General features: G+C 44.6%; 1 protein-coding gene across 4 annotated transcripts in view; it reads left to right on the plus strand.

Moving 5' to 3' along the window:
• Positions 1-15,017, plus strand: part of tmem163a (transmembrane protein 163a) — a 272,944-nt gene that overhangs the window by 247,674 nt on the left and 10,253 nt on the right. For all 4 annotated transcript variants that reach the window (XM_068035084.1, XM_068035087.1, XM_068035086.1 and 1 more), the window contains exon 8: positions 9,085-9,226. In XM_068035084.1, the coding sequence (XP_067891185.1) occupies positions 9,085-9,226 (142 nt within the window). The remainder of the gene's footprint in view (positions 1-9,084; positions 9,227-15,017) is intronic.

Raw genomic sequence — 15,017 nt, forward strand, 5'->3', positions numbered from 1 at the left:
GCTGCTCTTTCTAAACGTCAGTAATTTCATATCTGTTAGGGAGGAAAGCTGGGCGGAATCTTATCAGCCACACGAAGGCAGCATTGGAGGCAGGAGGGAGGGAATTTGTGAAAGTTGTACATCGGGTATCTGACATAGAGTCGTCGAGTCATTAAAGCACAGAAGTGGGCCATTCAACACATCAAATCCATGGTGGCTCTCTGTGGAGCAATCCAGTCAGTGCCATTCCCCTGCTCTATCCCCATAGCCCTGCATGTTTATTTCCTATTTCTTTTTGAAATCGTTAATCGACTCCGCTTCCACCACTCTCAAGTTCCAGGTCATTACCATTCGCTGCATATAAAAGTTCTTCCTTGTATCCCCCCTGCCTCTGCATCTCTTGCACAAAATCTGAAATCTGTGCCCCCCTAGTACTTGTCTACCTTATCTAAACCTATCATAATCTTGGACACCTCTATCAAATCTCCCCTCAATTTCTGTTGCTCCAAGGAGAACAACCCCAGCTTCTCCAAACGAACCTTGTAGCTAAAATCCCTTATCCATGGAGCCATTCTGGTAAATCTCCTCTGCGTCCTTCTCGCATCCTTCCTAAAGTGTGGTGACTAGAACTGGACACAATACTCTAGTTGTGACCTAACCAGAGCATTATAAAGGTTCAGCCTAACTTACCACCTTCTTGTACTCAATAGTTCTATTTATGAATCCCAAGATCCCATATGCTTTGCTAACTACTCTCTCATATGTCCTGCCATCTTCAAGGATATGTGAAAATGGACCCCAAGGTTCCTCTGTCCCTGCACACTCTTTAGAACTGTGTCATTAAGTCTAAAATGCCTTTCCCTATCCCTTCTGCCAAAATGCATCATCTCACACTTTTTTGTATTAAATTCCATCTGTCACATGTCTGCCCATTCTGCTAGCCTATCTATGTCCTGTTGCAGTCGATTTGTATAATCCTCACTGTTTGCCACAACTTCAAGTTTGGTATCATTGATAGATTTTGAAAATTTTACTCTGTATTCGAATATCCAAGTCATTTTTATATATATTCAAAAAAAAGTAGTGGGCCCAGCACTGACCTCTGGGGAGCACCACTGTCTACCATCCTCCATTCTGAAAAACAACCATTTACCGTGAGTCACTGTCTTCTGTCCTTAAGCCAATTTTTTATCCAAGCTGACACTGACCCTCCTATCACATCCATTGCTTTCCCTTCACCAACCTTCTATGTTACTTCATCAAAAAATTCAATTAGATTAGTTAAGCAGGATCTGCCTTTTACAAATCCATGCTGGCTCTCCTCAATTAACTCAAACCTCTTCAAGTGCCTTGATTTTTTTTCCTGATCATTGTTTCTAAAACCTTCCCCACCACTGATAGTAACGACAGGCTGGTCAGTTTAACAAGAATGTCCTTACACCTTCTCTTGAATAAAGGTGTCACATTTGCCACTCTCCAGTCCTCTTTTATTACCTGCTTACTGCTTACATGCTAGTAGAAGATTTTAGGGTTTCTTTTTATGTTCACTGTCATTCTATTCTCAAATACTCTCTTTTCCAGTCTTACTTTCCACTTCATTTCCCCTCTCAATTTATTGTATTTGGCCTGGTTCTTGCTTGAAGAATTCACCTGGCATGGATCACACATCCTTAGTTTTTGTTTCATCATATTCTGTATTTCCCTCGTCATTCAAAGAGCCCTGGCTTTGCTTCCCTTACCTTTCACCCTTGTTGGAATGTACTCAGTCTGTACCTGAAACACCTCCTTCTTAAAGATCACCCAGTGTTCCATTACCATTTATCCTGTCAGTTTTTGGTTCCATTTTATCTTGGCTAGATCCCATCTCATCCCATTGAAGTTAGCTCTCTTCAGATTGTTCCTTGCTCTTCTCCATTACTAATCTAAACCTTATGATACAATGATTACTCTTACTCAAATGTTCCCCCACAGACATTTCGACCACTTAACCCACCTCATTCCCCAGCACCAAATCCAGCAATGCCTCCTTCCTAAATGGACCAAGAACATAATGGTGAAAGAAGTTCTCCTGAATATATTTCAGAAATTCTTCCCCCTCCTTACTATTTAATCTAATATTATCCCAATTGATATTTGGGTAATTAATATCACCACTCTATAATTCTTGCACATCTCTATGATTTCCCTGGAGATTTGCTCCTCTATCTCTCACTATTTGGAGGTCTATAGAATGCCCCCCAGTAGCGTGATCATCCCCTTTTTGCTTCTCAACTTTAACCAAATGGATTCTGTCCTTGCCCCCTCAAGGACATCCTCTCCAATGCTACAATGTCTTCCCTAATCATTACTGCTATGCCACCTCCCTTTTCTCCTTCACTATCTGTTCTGAACACTTTGTTTCCCTGAATATTAAGCACACTGTCCTCAACATTTTTAAGCCACTTTTCCATTATTGCTACTATATCATATTCCCACACGGCTATTTGTGCTTGTAGCTCACCAACCTGATTCACCACACTTAGTGCATTTACGTACATGCATTCTAAACTTGTCCCTATTTTCCTCGTAGATCTTCTTAATCAGCTCCTAGCTAATATTGTACTACTTCCTTCTCTAGTACTATCGAACACTTTTACTCCTTTATGGACCTTAATTCTTCTTTTCTACTTATATACGCTGGTGCCCACCTCGCTGCCAATTTAGTTTAAACCCTCCCCAAACACACCAGTGAACCTCCTTGTGAGGACATTGGTCCCAGTCCTGTTGAGATGCAACATGTCCCTATTGAATAGGTGCCTTCTGCCCCAGAACTGGTCCCAGTGTCCCAAGAATCTGAAGCCCTCCCTCCTGCACCCTGCCTCAAGCTATGCATTGATCCTCCTTATCTTCCTATTTCTACTCTCACTTGCGCAAGGCACTGGGAGTAATCCAGAGATTACAACCTTCGAGGTCCTACTTATTAATTTTTTCCCTAGCTCCTGAAAATCTGACTGAATGGTGGTGGACAATTAAACAACTAACTGGAGGAGGTGGCTCCACAAATATCCCCATCCTCAATGATGGGGGTGCCCAGCACATCAGTGCGAAAGATAAGGCTGAAGCATTTGCAACAATCTTCAGCCAGAAGTGCTGAGTTGATGATCCATCTTGACCTCCTCCTGAAGTCCCCAGCATCACGGATGCCAGACTTCAGCCAATTCAATTCACTCCACGTGATATCAAGAAACGACTGAAGGCACTGGATACTGCAAAAGCTATGGACCCTGACAATATTCCAGCAATAGTACTGAAGACCTGTGCTCCAGAACTTGTCATGCCCCTAGTCAAGCTGTTTCAGTATAGCTACAACACTGGCATCTACCCTGCAATGTGGAAAATTGCCCAGGTATGTCCTGTACACCAAAAGCAGGCCAAGTCCAACCCAGCCAATTATCGCCCCATCAGCCTACTCTCAATCATCAGTAAAGTGATGGAAAGTGTCATTGTCAGTGCCATGAAGCGGCACTTGCTTAGCAATAACTTGCTCAGTGACGCTCAGTTTGGGTTCCGTCAGGGCCACTCAGCTCCTGACCTCATTACAGCCTTGGTTCAAACATGGACAAAAGAGCTGAAATCAAGAGGTGAGGTGAGAGTGACTGCCCTTGACATCAAGGAGCCCTAGCAAAACCGGGGTCAATGGGAATCAGGGGGAAAACCCTCCGCTGGCTGGAGTCATACCTAGCGCAAAGGAAGATGGCTGTGGTTGTTGGAGGTCAATCATCTGAGCTCCAGGACATCACTGCAGGAGTTCCTCAGGGTAGTGACCTAGGCCCAACCATCTTCAGCTGCTTCATCAATGACCTTCCTTCAATCATAAGGTCAGAAGTGGGGATGTTTGCTGATGATTGCACAATGTTCAGCACCATTTGTGACTCCTCAGATACTGAAGCAGTCCGTGTAGAAATGCAGCAAGACCTGGACAATATCCAGGCTCGGGCTGATAAGTGGCAAGTAACATTTGTGCCACACAAGTGCCAGGCAATGACCATCTCCAACAAGAGAGAATCTAGCCATCTCCCCTTGATATTCAATGGCATTACCATCGCTGAATCCCCCACTATCAACATCCTAGGGGCTACCATTGACCAGAAACTGAACTGGAGTAGCCATATAAATACCGTGGCTACAAGAGCAGGTCAGAGGCTAGGAATCCTGAGGCGAGTAGCTCATCTCCTGACTCCCCAAAGCCTGTCCACCATCTACAAGGCACAAGTCAGGAGTGTGATGGAATACTGTCCACTTGCCTGGATGGGTGCAGCTCCAACAACACGAGAAGTTCGACACCATCCAGGATAAAGCAGCCCGCTTAATTGGCACCCCATCTACAAATATTCACTCCCTCCAGCACCGACGTACAGTGGCAGCAGTGTGTACCATCTACAAGATGCACTGCAGCAACACACCAAGGCTCCTTAGACAGCACCTTCAAAACCTGTGACTTCTACCAACTAGAAGGACAAGGGCAGCAAATGCATGGGAACATCACCACCTGCAAGTTCCCCTCCAAGTCACACACCATCCTAACTTGGAACTATATCGCCGTTCCTTCACTGTTGCTGGGTCAAAATTCTGGAACTCCCTTCCTAACAGCACTGTGGGTATACCTACCCCTAATGGACTGCAGCGGTTCAAGAAGGCAGCTCACCACCACCTTCTCAAGGGCAAATAGGGATGGGCAATAAATGCTGGCCTGGCCAGTGATGCCCACATCCCATGAATGAATTTTAAAAAAAACTCCTTGCTTTTTTTGGAATTCACTGTGGAAGGTACACACTCTTCCCCGCTTTGATTTAGCCACCGCTGCTGCTCCCTCCAATCAGGTCCACTCTTCCCAGGTCTAGGTTATCAGTTGCCGCTGCTGCTGTCTCCAAGCACTCTTGCTGGAGGTGGATTCAGAACGGCTACCTGCCCAGTGGTGGACTGGCCCTCTGCTGAGGCTGGCAGCCTTCCGGCAGCAGGCCAGGGGCCAGCAAGGCCTCCTTTAATTCCCTCACCCCAGAACTGCGGCTGCTGGAGGGCTGCAGTTGCAGTCACAAGCCATCATCTCCTCCACAACTGGCAACTGTGGCCACAGTGCTTTTTTTTTTACATACTCATAAGTCTTCAGAGAGTGCCTCCATTTTGAGTCGCCCTCAGGGTCCCTAACCTACAGCAGCACCATCCACCTCTTCCGGTGGGACTGCCGGCCATCCAGAGCCTCAGGGCTACCATTGGTCCTCCCGCCTGCTCAGACTGCCCACCATTCTTAATTGACCACCTCTAGGAAGATCACGTAGGCAGTTGGAACTCAGAAATCATCGGGGTCAGGACGTGGAAATGGTGCTGTCCTACATTTAAAAACTAAAGCAGTAAGATTCCGCTCGTTGTGTGGAAACTCTAGATTCCTGTTCTCTATCTCTGAGGTTTATTAGTTAGTCTAAAAAAAAGGCTCCAGTAGAGCATGTGTTTTTCATTCTCTTAACTAATCTAACACATCATCTGTACAGTGTGAAGTATTGGATGTGATAAACATAGGAAGACAGGAACTATTAAGAGGAATTGTATCCTTGAAAGTGGATAAATCACCAGAGCCAGATTAAATGTACCCCAGGCTGTTAAAAGATGCCAGGGAGGAAGTAGTGGAAGGTCTGACCATCATTTTCCAATCTTCACTGGATGCAGGTGTGGTGCCGGTGGATTGGAGGTCTGCTAACTTTGTACCTTTGTTTAAAAAGGCAGCGAGGGATAGACCAAATAATTACAGGCCTGTCAGTCTAACTTCGAGGTACTGGGCAAATTATTGGAATCAATTCTGAGAGACAGGATAAACTGTCACTTAGAAAGGCATGGACTGATCAAGGATAATTAGCATGGATTTGTTCAAGGAAGGTTGTATCTGACTAAAAACAAAAAGTGCTGGAAATCTCAGCAGGTCTGGCAGCATCTGTGGAGAAAGAAGCAGCGTTAACATTTCAGGTCTGTGACCTTTCATCAGAACTCGTAGCTGATTAACTTGATGGAATTTTTTGAGGAAGTAGCAAGGAGAATTAATGAGGGTAGTGCAGTTCATGTGGTCTACATGGATTTTAGCAAGGCTTTTGACAATGTTCCACATGGCAGACTAATTAAAAAAAAAATAAAAGCCCATGAGATCCAGAGGAATGTAGCAAGCTGGATACAAAATTGGCTCAGTGGTAGGAAACAAAGGGTAATTGACGGGTATTTTTGCGACTGGAAGGCCGTTTCCAGTGGTAACATAGAAAATAGGAGCAGGAGTAGGCCATTCGGCCCTTCGAGCCTGCTCCGCTATTCATTATGATCATGGCTGATCATCCAACTCTGTCAAGTTCTGTTAGAATTTTATAGGTTTCTATGAGATCCCCCCTCACTCTTCTGAACTCCAGCGAATATAATCCTAACCGACTCAATCTCTTCTCATACGTCAGCCCCGCCATCCCAAGAATCAGTCTGGTAAATCTTCGCTGCACTCCCTCTATAGCAAGAACATCCTCAGATAAAACTGCACACAATATTCCAAGTGTGGCCTCACCAATGCCCTGTATAATTGCAGCAAGACATCCTTGCTCCTGTACTCGAATCCTTTCACTATGAAGGCCAACATACCACTTGCCTTTTTTACTGCCTGTTGGACCTGCATGCTTACCTTCAGCGACTGGTGTACGAGAACACCCAGGTTTCGCTGCATATTCCCCTCTCTCAGTTTATAACTGTTCAGATAATAATCTGCCTTCCTGTTTTTGCTACCAAAGTGGATAATCTCACATTTATCCACATTATACTGCATCTGCCATGCATTAGCCCACTCACTCAACTTGTCCAAATCATCCTGAAGCCTCTCTGCATCCTCCTCACAAGACACCCTCCCACCCACTTTTGTGTCACCTGCAAATTTGGAGATATTACATTTAGTTTCCTCATCTAAATCATTAATATATATTGTGAATAGCTGGGGTCCTAGCACCGATCCCTGCGGTCCCCCACTAGTCACTGCCTGCCTTCGGAAAAAGACCCATTTATCCCTACTCTTTGTCTCCTGTCTGCAAACCAATTTTCTATCCATCACAAAACACTATCCCAATCCCATGCGCTTTAATTTTACACGCTAATTTCTTATGTGGGACTTTGTCGAAAGCCTTCTGAAAGTCCAAATAAACCACATCCACTGGCTCCCCCTCATCAACTCTACTAGTTACACCTTCGAAGAATTCTAGTAGATTTGTCAAGCATGATTTCCCTTTCGTAAATCCATGTTGACTGCTCGATTCTACCACTGTTCTCTAAGTGCTCTGCTATAAAATCTTTGATAATGGTGTTTCGTAGGACTCAGTACTAGGTCCCCTACTTGTTGTGGTACATGTTAATGATTTGGACGTATATACAGGGGAAATGATCAGATGTTTACAGGCGACACAAAAATTGGCCGTGTGGTTGATAGCGAGGAGGATAGCTGTAGTCTGCAGGAAGATATCAATGGACTGGTCAGGTGGGCAGAAAAGTGGCAAAAGGAATTTAACCCAGAGATGTGTGAGGTGATACATTTGGGGAGGTCAAACAACTCTAAGGAATATACAATAAATGGGTGAATACTGAGAGGTGTAGAAGAAGTGAGGGACATTGGAGTGTACGTCCACAGATGCCTGAAGGTAGCAGGACAGGTCGATAAGGTGGTTAAGAAGGTATATGGAATCATTTCCTTTATTAGCCAAGGCATAGAACATAAGGATGTTATGCTGGAATTATATAAAACATTAGTTAGGCCACAACTTGAGTACTGTGTGCAGTTCTGGTCACCTCATTACAGAAAGGATGTAATTGCACTGGAGAGGGTACAGAGGAGATTGACGAGGATGTTGTCAGGACTGGAAAATTGCAGCTATGTGCAAAGATTGGTTAGGCTGGGGTTCTTCTCCTTGGAACGGTGGAGTCTGAGGGGAGATTTAATTGAAATGTATAAAATTGTGAGGGGCCTGGTTAGACTGGATGGGAAGGGCCTATCTACCTTCGTAAGGGGTCAGTGACAAGGGAGCATAGATTTAAATTGATTGGTAGGATTAGTGGGGAGATGAGGAAAACCTTTTTCACCCAGAGGGTGGTGGGAGTCTGGAACTCACTGCCTTAAAGGGTGGTAGAGGCAGAAAACCTCATCTCATTTAAAAGTTGCCTGGATGTGCACCTGGAGTGCCGTAACTTACAGGGCTATAGACTAAATGTTGGAAAGTGGGGTTAGGCTAGTCGGCTCTTTTATTTTGGCCGACGCAGCCACAATGGGCAAGTGGCTTCTTTCTGTGCCTTAAACCTTTTATGATTCTTTGATTCTCCCCACCTTTCACTTCTTCCCTTCCACCATCATCTTCATGTGGATCAGTTTGTCAAAAACAAATTAATATATTAGCAATCTTTGAGAGGTATGTGAATTTGCTAAATTTATTCTGTAATAGAACCACATTTATAGACTATAATTTTGCATATATGTTATGGGTATTTTAAGGAAAGTATGTACTGCATCTCAGGATACAATTTAACTGATTACCATTTTATACTGGTTAATGATGGGCATAATTTAAATTATATCTCATTGTTGATTTACAACATTAGAAACATAGAACAGTACAGCAGGAGGCCATTTGGCCCATTGAGTCTGTGCCAGCTCTTTCGAAGAGCAATCTAGTTGTCCTGCTCCTCCCCCAAATCCTCTACAAGAATTGCACAACCTTACTTTCAGAAGTTTTTTTTATACTAAACTATCTTTATTTGGCTCTAGAGAAATTGTCAAATTTATATTTGTTATTTTTCAGACACAATTTTTCCTTTGTGTTCTAAAATGCATTCTTTAAAAATATTAATTGCTTTTAACAGGTAACCTTTCAGTGCACTTCCATCTCATCTTAATTTAGTTCTGGATAGAAGATCCAGCATTAACTCCTGGCAATTGATTTAAAACTCATTTAGAACCAATTGGTCAGAGAGCCAATCTCTGAAACACATTTCATTTTGCAACAATTTACCATCTGGCAGTTGTCCAACTGTGGAAGTTGATTGTCCTATTTCTGTCTTTTTGTCTTGCAGGTTTTAACTCCTTAGTTGGAGGCATCATGGGATTTTCTATACTGATCAGTGCAGAAGTCTACAATCATAATCCTGGTGTCTGGTATTTGGATGGCACTATCGGAATTCTCATTGGAATGATCATTCTTGCATATGGAATAAAGTAGGCTTCACTTTTCTTGAGGATAACATTTTATAAAGAGACTGAGTACAAGACAGTAGAAATTCATTTTCTTACGTCTCGTTTTTACTAAAAAAAAGAAATAGCCAGGAGTACAAAATAGCCTGATGGCATAACTGTCCAACACACTGGCTTGAATCTGTTTCAGTTGAATCGGGGAAATGCAGTTTGGCTGCTGCTGATAGCTGTTGAATGTTGTATGTCATCAGCAATGCTTAGATTACACTTTAAGGACTCGACAGTCACATGAGTTCTTCAGCTATGTGTTAGCCTTGGCTCAGTGGTAGCACTTCCACCTCAGAAGGTTATGGGTTCAAGTCCATCTCCAGAGACTTGAGCACACGATCTAGACTGACTCTGATCAGTGCAGTATTCAGGAAGTGATGCACTGTCAGAGGTGTTGTCTATTGGATGACTGTCTGCCCTCTTAGATGAAGGTAAAAAAATCCTATGGCATTATTCGAAGAAGAGCCAGGGAGTTGTCTGGCCAATATTTATCCCTCAGTCAAGATGATTGAAACAGATTACCTGGCCATTATTTCAATTACTGTTTGTAGAAACTTGTTTCGTTTCCAAAATTAAAACCGCATCTACAGTTCAAAAATACTTAATTGGCTGTAAAAGAGGAGGTGGCATTGCACTATTGATCAAGAAGTCAATTACTGCAGTAAGGAGGGATGGTATCTTAAATGGTTCCTCAAATGAGGCCATATGGGTAGAACTTAAAAACAAAAAGGGGGCAATCACTTGACTGGGAGTGTACTACAGGCCTCCAAATAGTCAGGGAGAGATAGAGGAGCAGATATGTAGGCAAGTGTCAGAGAGGTGTAAAAATAATAGGGTAATAGTAGTAGGGGATTTCAACTTCCCCAATATCAACTGGGATAGTCTGAGTGCAAAAGGCTTAAAGAGGGCTGAATTCTTAATGTGCATACAGGAGAGCATTTTGAGCCAGCACGTAGAAAGTCCTACAAGAGAAGGGGCGGCACTGGACCTAATCCTAGGGAATGAAGCCGGACAAGTGGTAGAAGTGTCAGTGGGGGAGCATTTCGGGGATAGTGACCATAACTCTGTAAGATTTAAGGTAGGTATGGAAAAGGACAAAGATGGACCGGAAATAAAGGTACTGAATTGAGGGAAGCCCGATTTCAACACGATAAAACAGGATCTGGACAAAGTGGACTAGGAGCAGCTACTTGTAGGAAAGTCGACATCAGACCAGTGGGAGTCATTCAAAAAAGAAATAGTGAGAGTTCAGGGCCAACATATTCTCATCAAGCTGAAGGGTAGAACCAATAAGTCCAGGGAACCCTGGATGTCCAGGAATATAGAGGATTGGATAAGGAAAAAAAAGGCTTATGGCAGATTCAGAACACTGAAAACAGCGGAAGCCCTAGAGGAGTATAGAAAATGTAGGGGGTACTTAAAAATATAATTAGGAGAGCAAAGAGGGGGCATGAAAAAACATTGGCGGGCAAGATAAAGGAAAATCCCAAGGCGTTTTATAAGTATATTAAGGGCAAGAGGATAACCAGGGAAAGAGGTAGGGCCCATTAGGGACCAAAGGTGGCAACCTGTGTGGAGCCGGAGGACATAGGTGAGGTTTTAAGTAATTACTTTTCATCTGTGTTCACTATGGAGAAGGAGGATGTAGGTGTAGAGATCGGGGAGGGGGGATTGTGATACACTTGTTGATGTAGTCTACATGGACTTCAGTAAGGCTTTCGATAAGCTTGAGATTGGTTAAGAAGGTAAGAGCCCATAGGATCCAGGGCAATTCGGCAAATTGGATCCAAAATTGGATCCAAAATTGGCTTAGTGGCAGGAAGCAGAGGATGATGGTCGAGTGTTGTTCTTGCGAGTGGAAGCTTGTGACCAGTGGTGTACCGCAGGGATCGGTGCTGGGACTTTTGCTGTTTGTAGTGTACATTAATGATTTAGACGTGAATATAGGAGGTATGATCAGTAAGTCCGCAAATGACATGAAAATTGGTGGTGTCATAAATTGTGAGGAGGCAAGCCTTAGATTACAGGACGATACAGATGGGCTAGTAAGATGGGCAGAGCAGTGGCAAATGGAATTTAATCCTGAGAAGTGTGAGGTGATGCATTTTGGGAGGACTAACAAGGCAAGGGAATATACAATGGATGGCAGCACCCTAGGAAGTACAGAGGGTCAGAGGGAACTTGGTGTACTTGTTCATAGATCATTGAAGGCAGCAGCACAGGTAGATAAGGTGATTAGGAAGGCATATGGGATACTTGCCTTTATTAGCCGAGGCACAGAATATAAGAGCAGGGAGATTATGATGGAGTTGTATAAAACGCGAGTTAGGCCACAGCTGGAGTACTGTGTGCAGTTCTGTTTGCCACACTATAGAAAGGATGTGATTGCACTGAAGGGGGTGCAGAGGAGATTCACCAGGATGTTGCCTGGGCTGGAGCATTTCAGCTATGAAGAGAGACTGGATAGGCTAGGGTTGTTTTCCTTAGAGCAGAAAAGGCTGAGGGGGGACATGATTGAGGTATACAAAATTATGAGGGGCATAGATAGGGTAGATAGAAAGAAACTTTTTCCCTTAGTGGAGGTGTCAATAACAGTGGGCATAGATTTAAGGTAAGGGGCAGGAGGTTTGGAGGGAATTTGAGGAAACATTTCACCCAGATGGTGGTTTGAATCTGGAACACACTGCCTGAAGGGGTGGTAGAGGCAGGAACCTTCACAACATTTAAGAAGTATTTAGATGAGCACTTGGAACGCCATAGCATACAAGGCTATGGCCAAGTGCTGGAAAGTGGGATGAGAATAGATAGGTGCTTGATGGCCAGCATGGACACGATGGGCCAAAGGGCCTGTTTCTGTGCTGTATGACTCTATATGCAAACCAGAACTGCGTAAATACTCTAAGTGTGGTCGAAACAAGGTTCTATAAAAATTTAACATAACTTTACTGCTTTTAAATTTTATTCCTCTGGAATTATTCTGGCGGGTAGGCGGTGGCGTAGTGGTATTATCACTGGACTAGTAACCCAGAGGCCCAGGATATTGATCTGGAGACATGGGTTCGAATCCCACCACAGCAGAAGGTGGAATTTGAATTTAATTAATAAATCTGGAATTAAAAACTAGTCTAATGATGGCCATGAAACCTTTGTCGATTGTTGTAAAAACCCATCTGGTTCACTAATGTCTTTTAGGGAAGGAAATCTGCTGTCCTTACCTGGTCTGGCTTACATGACTCTTACATGCCTTCTGAAATGGCCTAGCAAGCCACTCAGTTCTACCTAACCGCTACGAAGTCAATAAAAAGGAATGAAACCAGATTGACCACCCAGCATCGACCTAGGCACCGGAAATGATAACGGCAAACCCAGCCCTGTCGACCCTGCAAAGTTCTCCTTACTGACATCTGGGGGCTTGTACCAAAGTTGGGAGAGCTGTCCCACAGACTAGTCAAGCAACAGCCGGACACAGTCATACTCATGGAATCACACCTTACAGACAATGTCCCAGACACTGTAATCACTATCCCTGGGTATGTCCAGTCCCACCGGAAGGAGAGACCCAGCAGAGGTGGCTGGACAGTGGTCTAAAGTAGGGAGGGAGTTGCCCTGGGAGTCCCCAACATCGACTTTTGACCCCATGAAGTCTCATGGCATCAGGTCAAACATGGGCAAGGTAACCTCCTACTGATTACCACCTACCGCCCTCCCTCAGCTGATGAGTCAGTACTCCTCCATGTTGAACACGACTTGGAGGAAGCACTGAGGGTGGCAAGGGCACAAAATGTACTCTGGGTGGGGGACTTCAATGTCCAACTAACTGGAGGAGGTGGCTCCACAAATATCCCCATCCTCAATGATGGGGGAGCCCAGCACATCAGTGCGAAAGATAAGGCTGAAGCATTTGCAACAATCTTCAGCCAGAAGTGCCGACTTCATGATCCAACTTGGCCCCCTCCTGAAGTCCCCAGCATTACAGATGCCAGACTTCAGCCAATTCGATTCACTCTGCGTGATATCAAAAAACGACTGAAGGCACCGGATACTGCAAAGGCTATGGGTCTTGACAATATTCTGGCAATAGTACTGAAGACCTGTGCTCCAGAACTTGCTGCACCCCTAGCCAAGCTGTTCCAGTACAGCTACAACACTGGCATCTACCCTGCAATGTGGAAAATTGCCCAGGTATGTCCTGTACACAAAAAGCAGGACAGGTCCAACCCAGCCAATTACCACCCCATCAGTCTACTCTCAATCATCAGTAAAGTGATGGAAAGTGTCATCAACAGTGCCATCAAGCAGCATTTGCTTAGCAATAACCTGCTCAGTGATGCTCAGTTTGGGTTCCGTCAGGGCCACTCAGCTCCTGACCTCATTACAGCCTTAGTTCAAACATGGACAAAAGAGCTGAACTCGAGAAGTGAGGTGAGAGTGACTGCCCTTGACATCAAGGCAGCATTTGACCGAGTATGGCATCAAGGAGCCCTAGCAAAGCTGGAGTCAATGGGAATCAGGGGGAAAACGCTCCACTGGTTGGAGTCATACCGAGCGCAAAGGAAGATGGTTGTGGTTGTTGGAAGTCAATCATCAGAGCTCCAGGACATCACTGCAGGAGTTCCTTAGGGTAGTGACCTGGGCCCAGCCATCTTCAGCTGCTTCATCAATGACCTTCCTTCAATCATAAGGTCAGAAGAGGGGATGTTCGCTGATGATTGCACAATGTTCAGCACCATTAGCGATTCTTCAGATACTGAAGCAGTCTGTGTAGAAATGCAGCAAGACCTGGACAATATCCAGGCTCGGGCTGATAAGTGGCAAGTAATATCTGCACCACACAAGTGCCAGGCAATGACCATCTCCAACAAGAGACAATCTAACCATCTCCCCTTGATATTCAATGGCATTACCATCGCTGAATCCCCCACTATCAACATCCTAGGGGCTACCATTGACCAGAAACTGAACTGGAGTAGCCATATAAATACTTTGGCTACAAGAGCAGGTCAGAGGCTAGGAATCCTGTGGCGAGTAACTCACTTCCTGACTCCCCAATACCTGTCCACCATCTACAAGGCACACGTCAGGAGTGTGATGGAATACTCTCCACTTGCCTGGATGGATGCAGCTCCAGCAACACTCAAGAAGCTCGACACCATCCAGAACAAAGCAGCCCACTTGATTGGCACACCATCCTCAAACATTCACTCCCTCCACCACTGACGCACAGTGGCAGCAGTGTGTACCATCTACAAGATGCACTGCAGCGGCCCACCAAGGCTCCTTCGACAGCACCTTCCAAACCCGCAACCTCTACCAACTAGAAGGACAAGGGCAGCAAATGCATGGGAACACTACCACATGCATGTTCCCCTCCAAGTCACACACCATCCTGACTTGGAACTATATCGCCGTTCCTTCACTGTCACTGGGCCAAAATCCTGGAACTCCCTTCCAAACAGCACTGTGGGTGTACCTACCTGACATGGACTGCAGCGGTTAAAGAAGGCAGCTCACCACCACCTTCTCAAGGGCAATTAGGGATGGGCAATAAATGCTGGCCTGGCCCGACACCCACATCACATGAATGAAGAATTTTTAAAAATGAACCCTAGCACGTCATTTGCATGTTTTATGGATTTGTTAACTTGCATGGCTATTTTTATTTAATTGTGATTGTGTACCCCATTGATCTCTTTACTGCTTTATTCCATTTAGACTCAATTTCCAGTACATCCTGCACATTTGTCCCTTAAAGGCTCCACCCCACCTC

This window comes from Heterodontus francisci, chromosome 7 (assembly GCF_036365525.1).
Source record: "Heterodontus francisci isolate sHetFra1 chromosome 7, sHetFra1.hap1, whole genome shotgun sequence".
Classification (NCBI taxonomy): Eukaryota; Metazoa; Chordata; class Chondrichthyes; order Heterodontiformes; family Heterodontidae; genus Heterodontus; species Heterodontus francisci.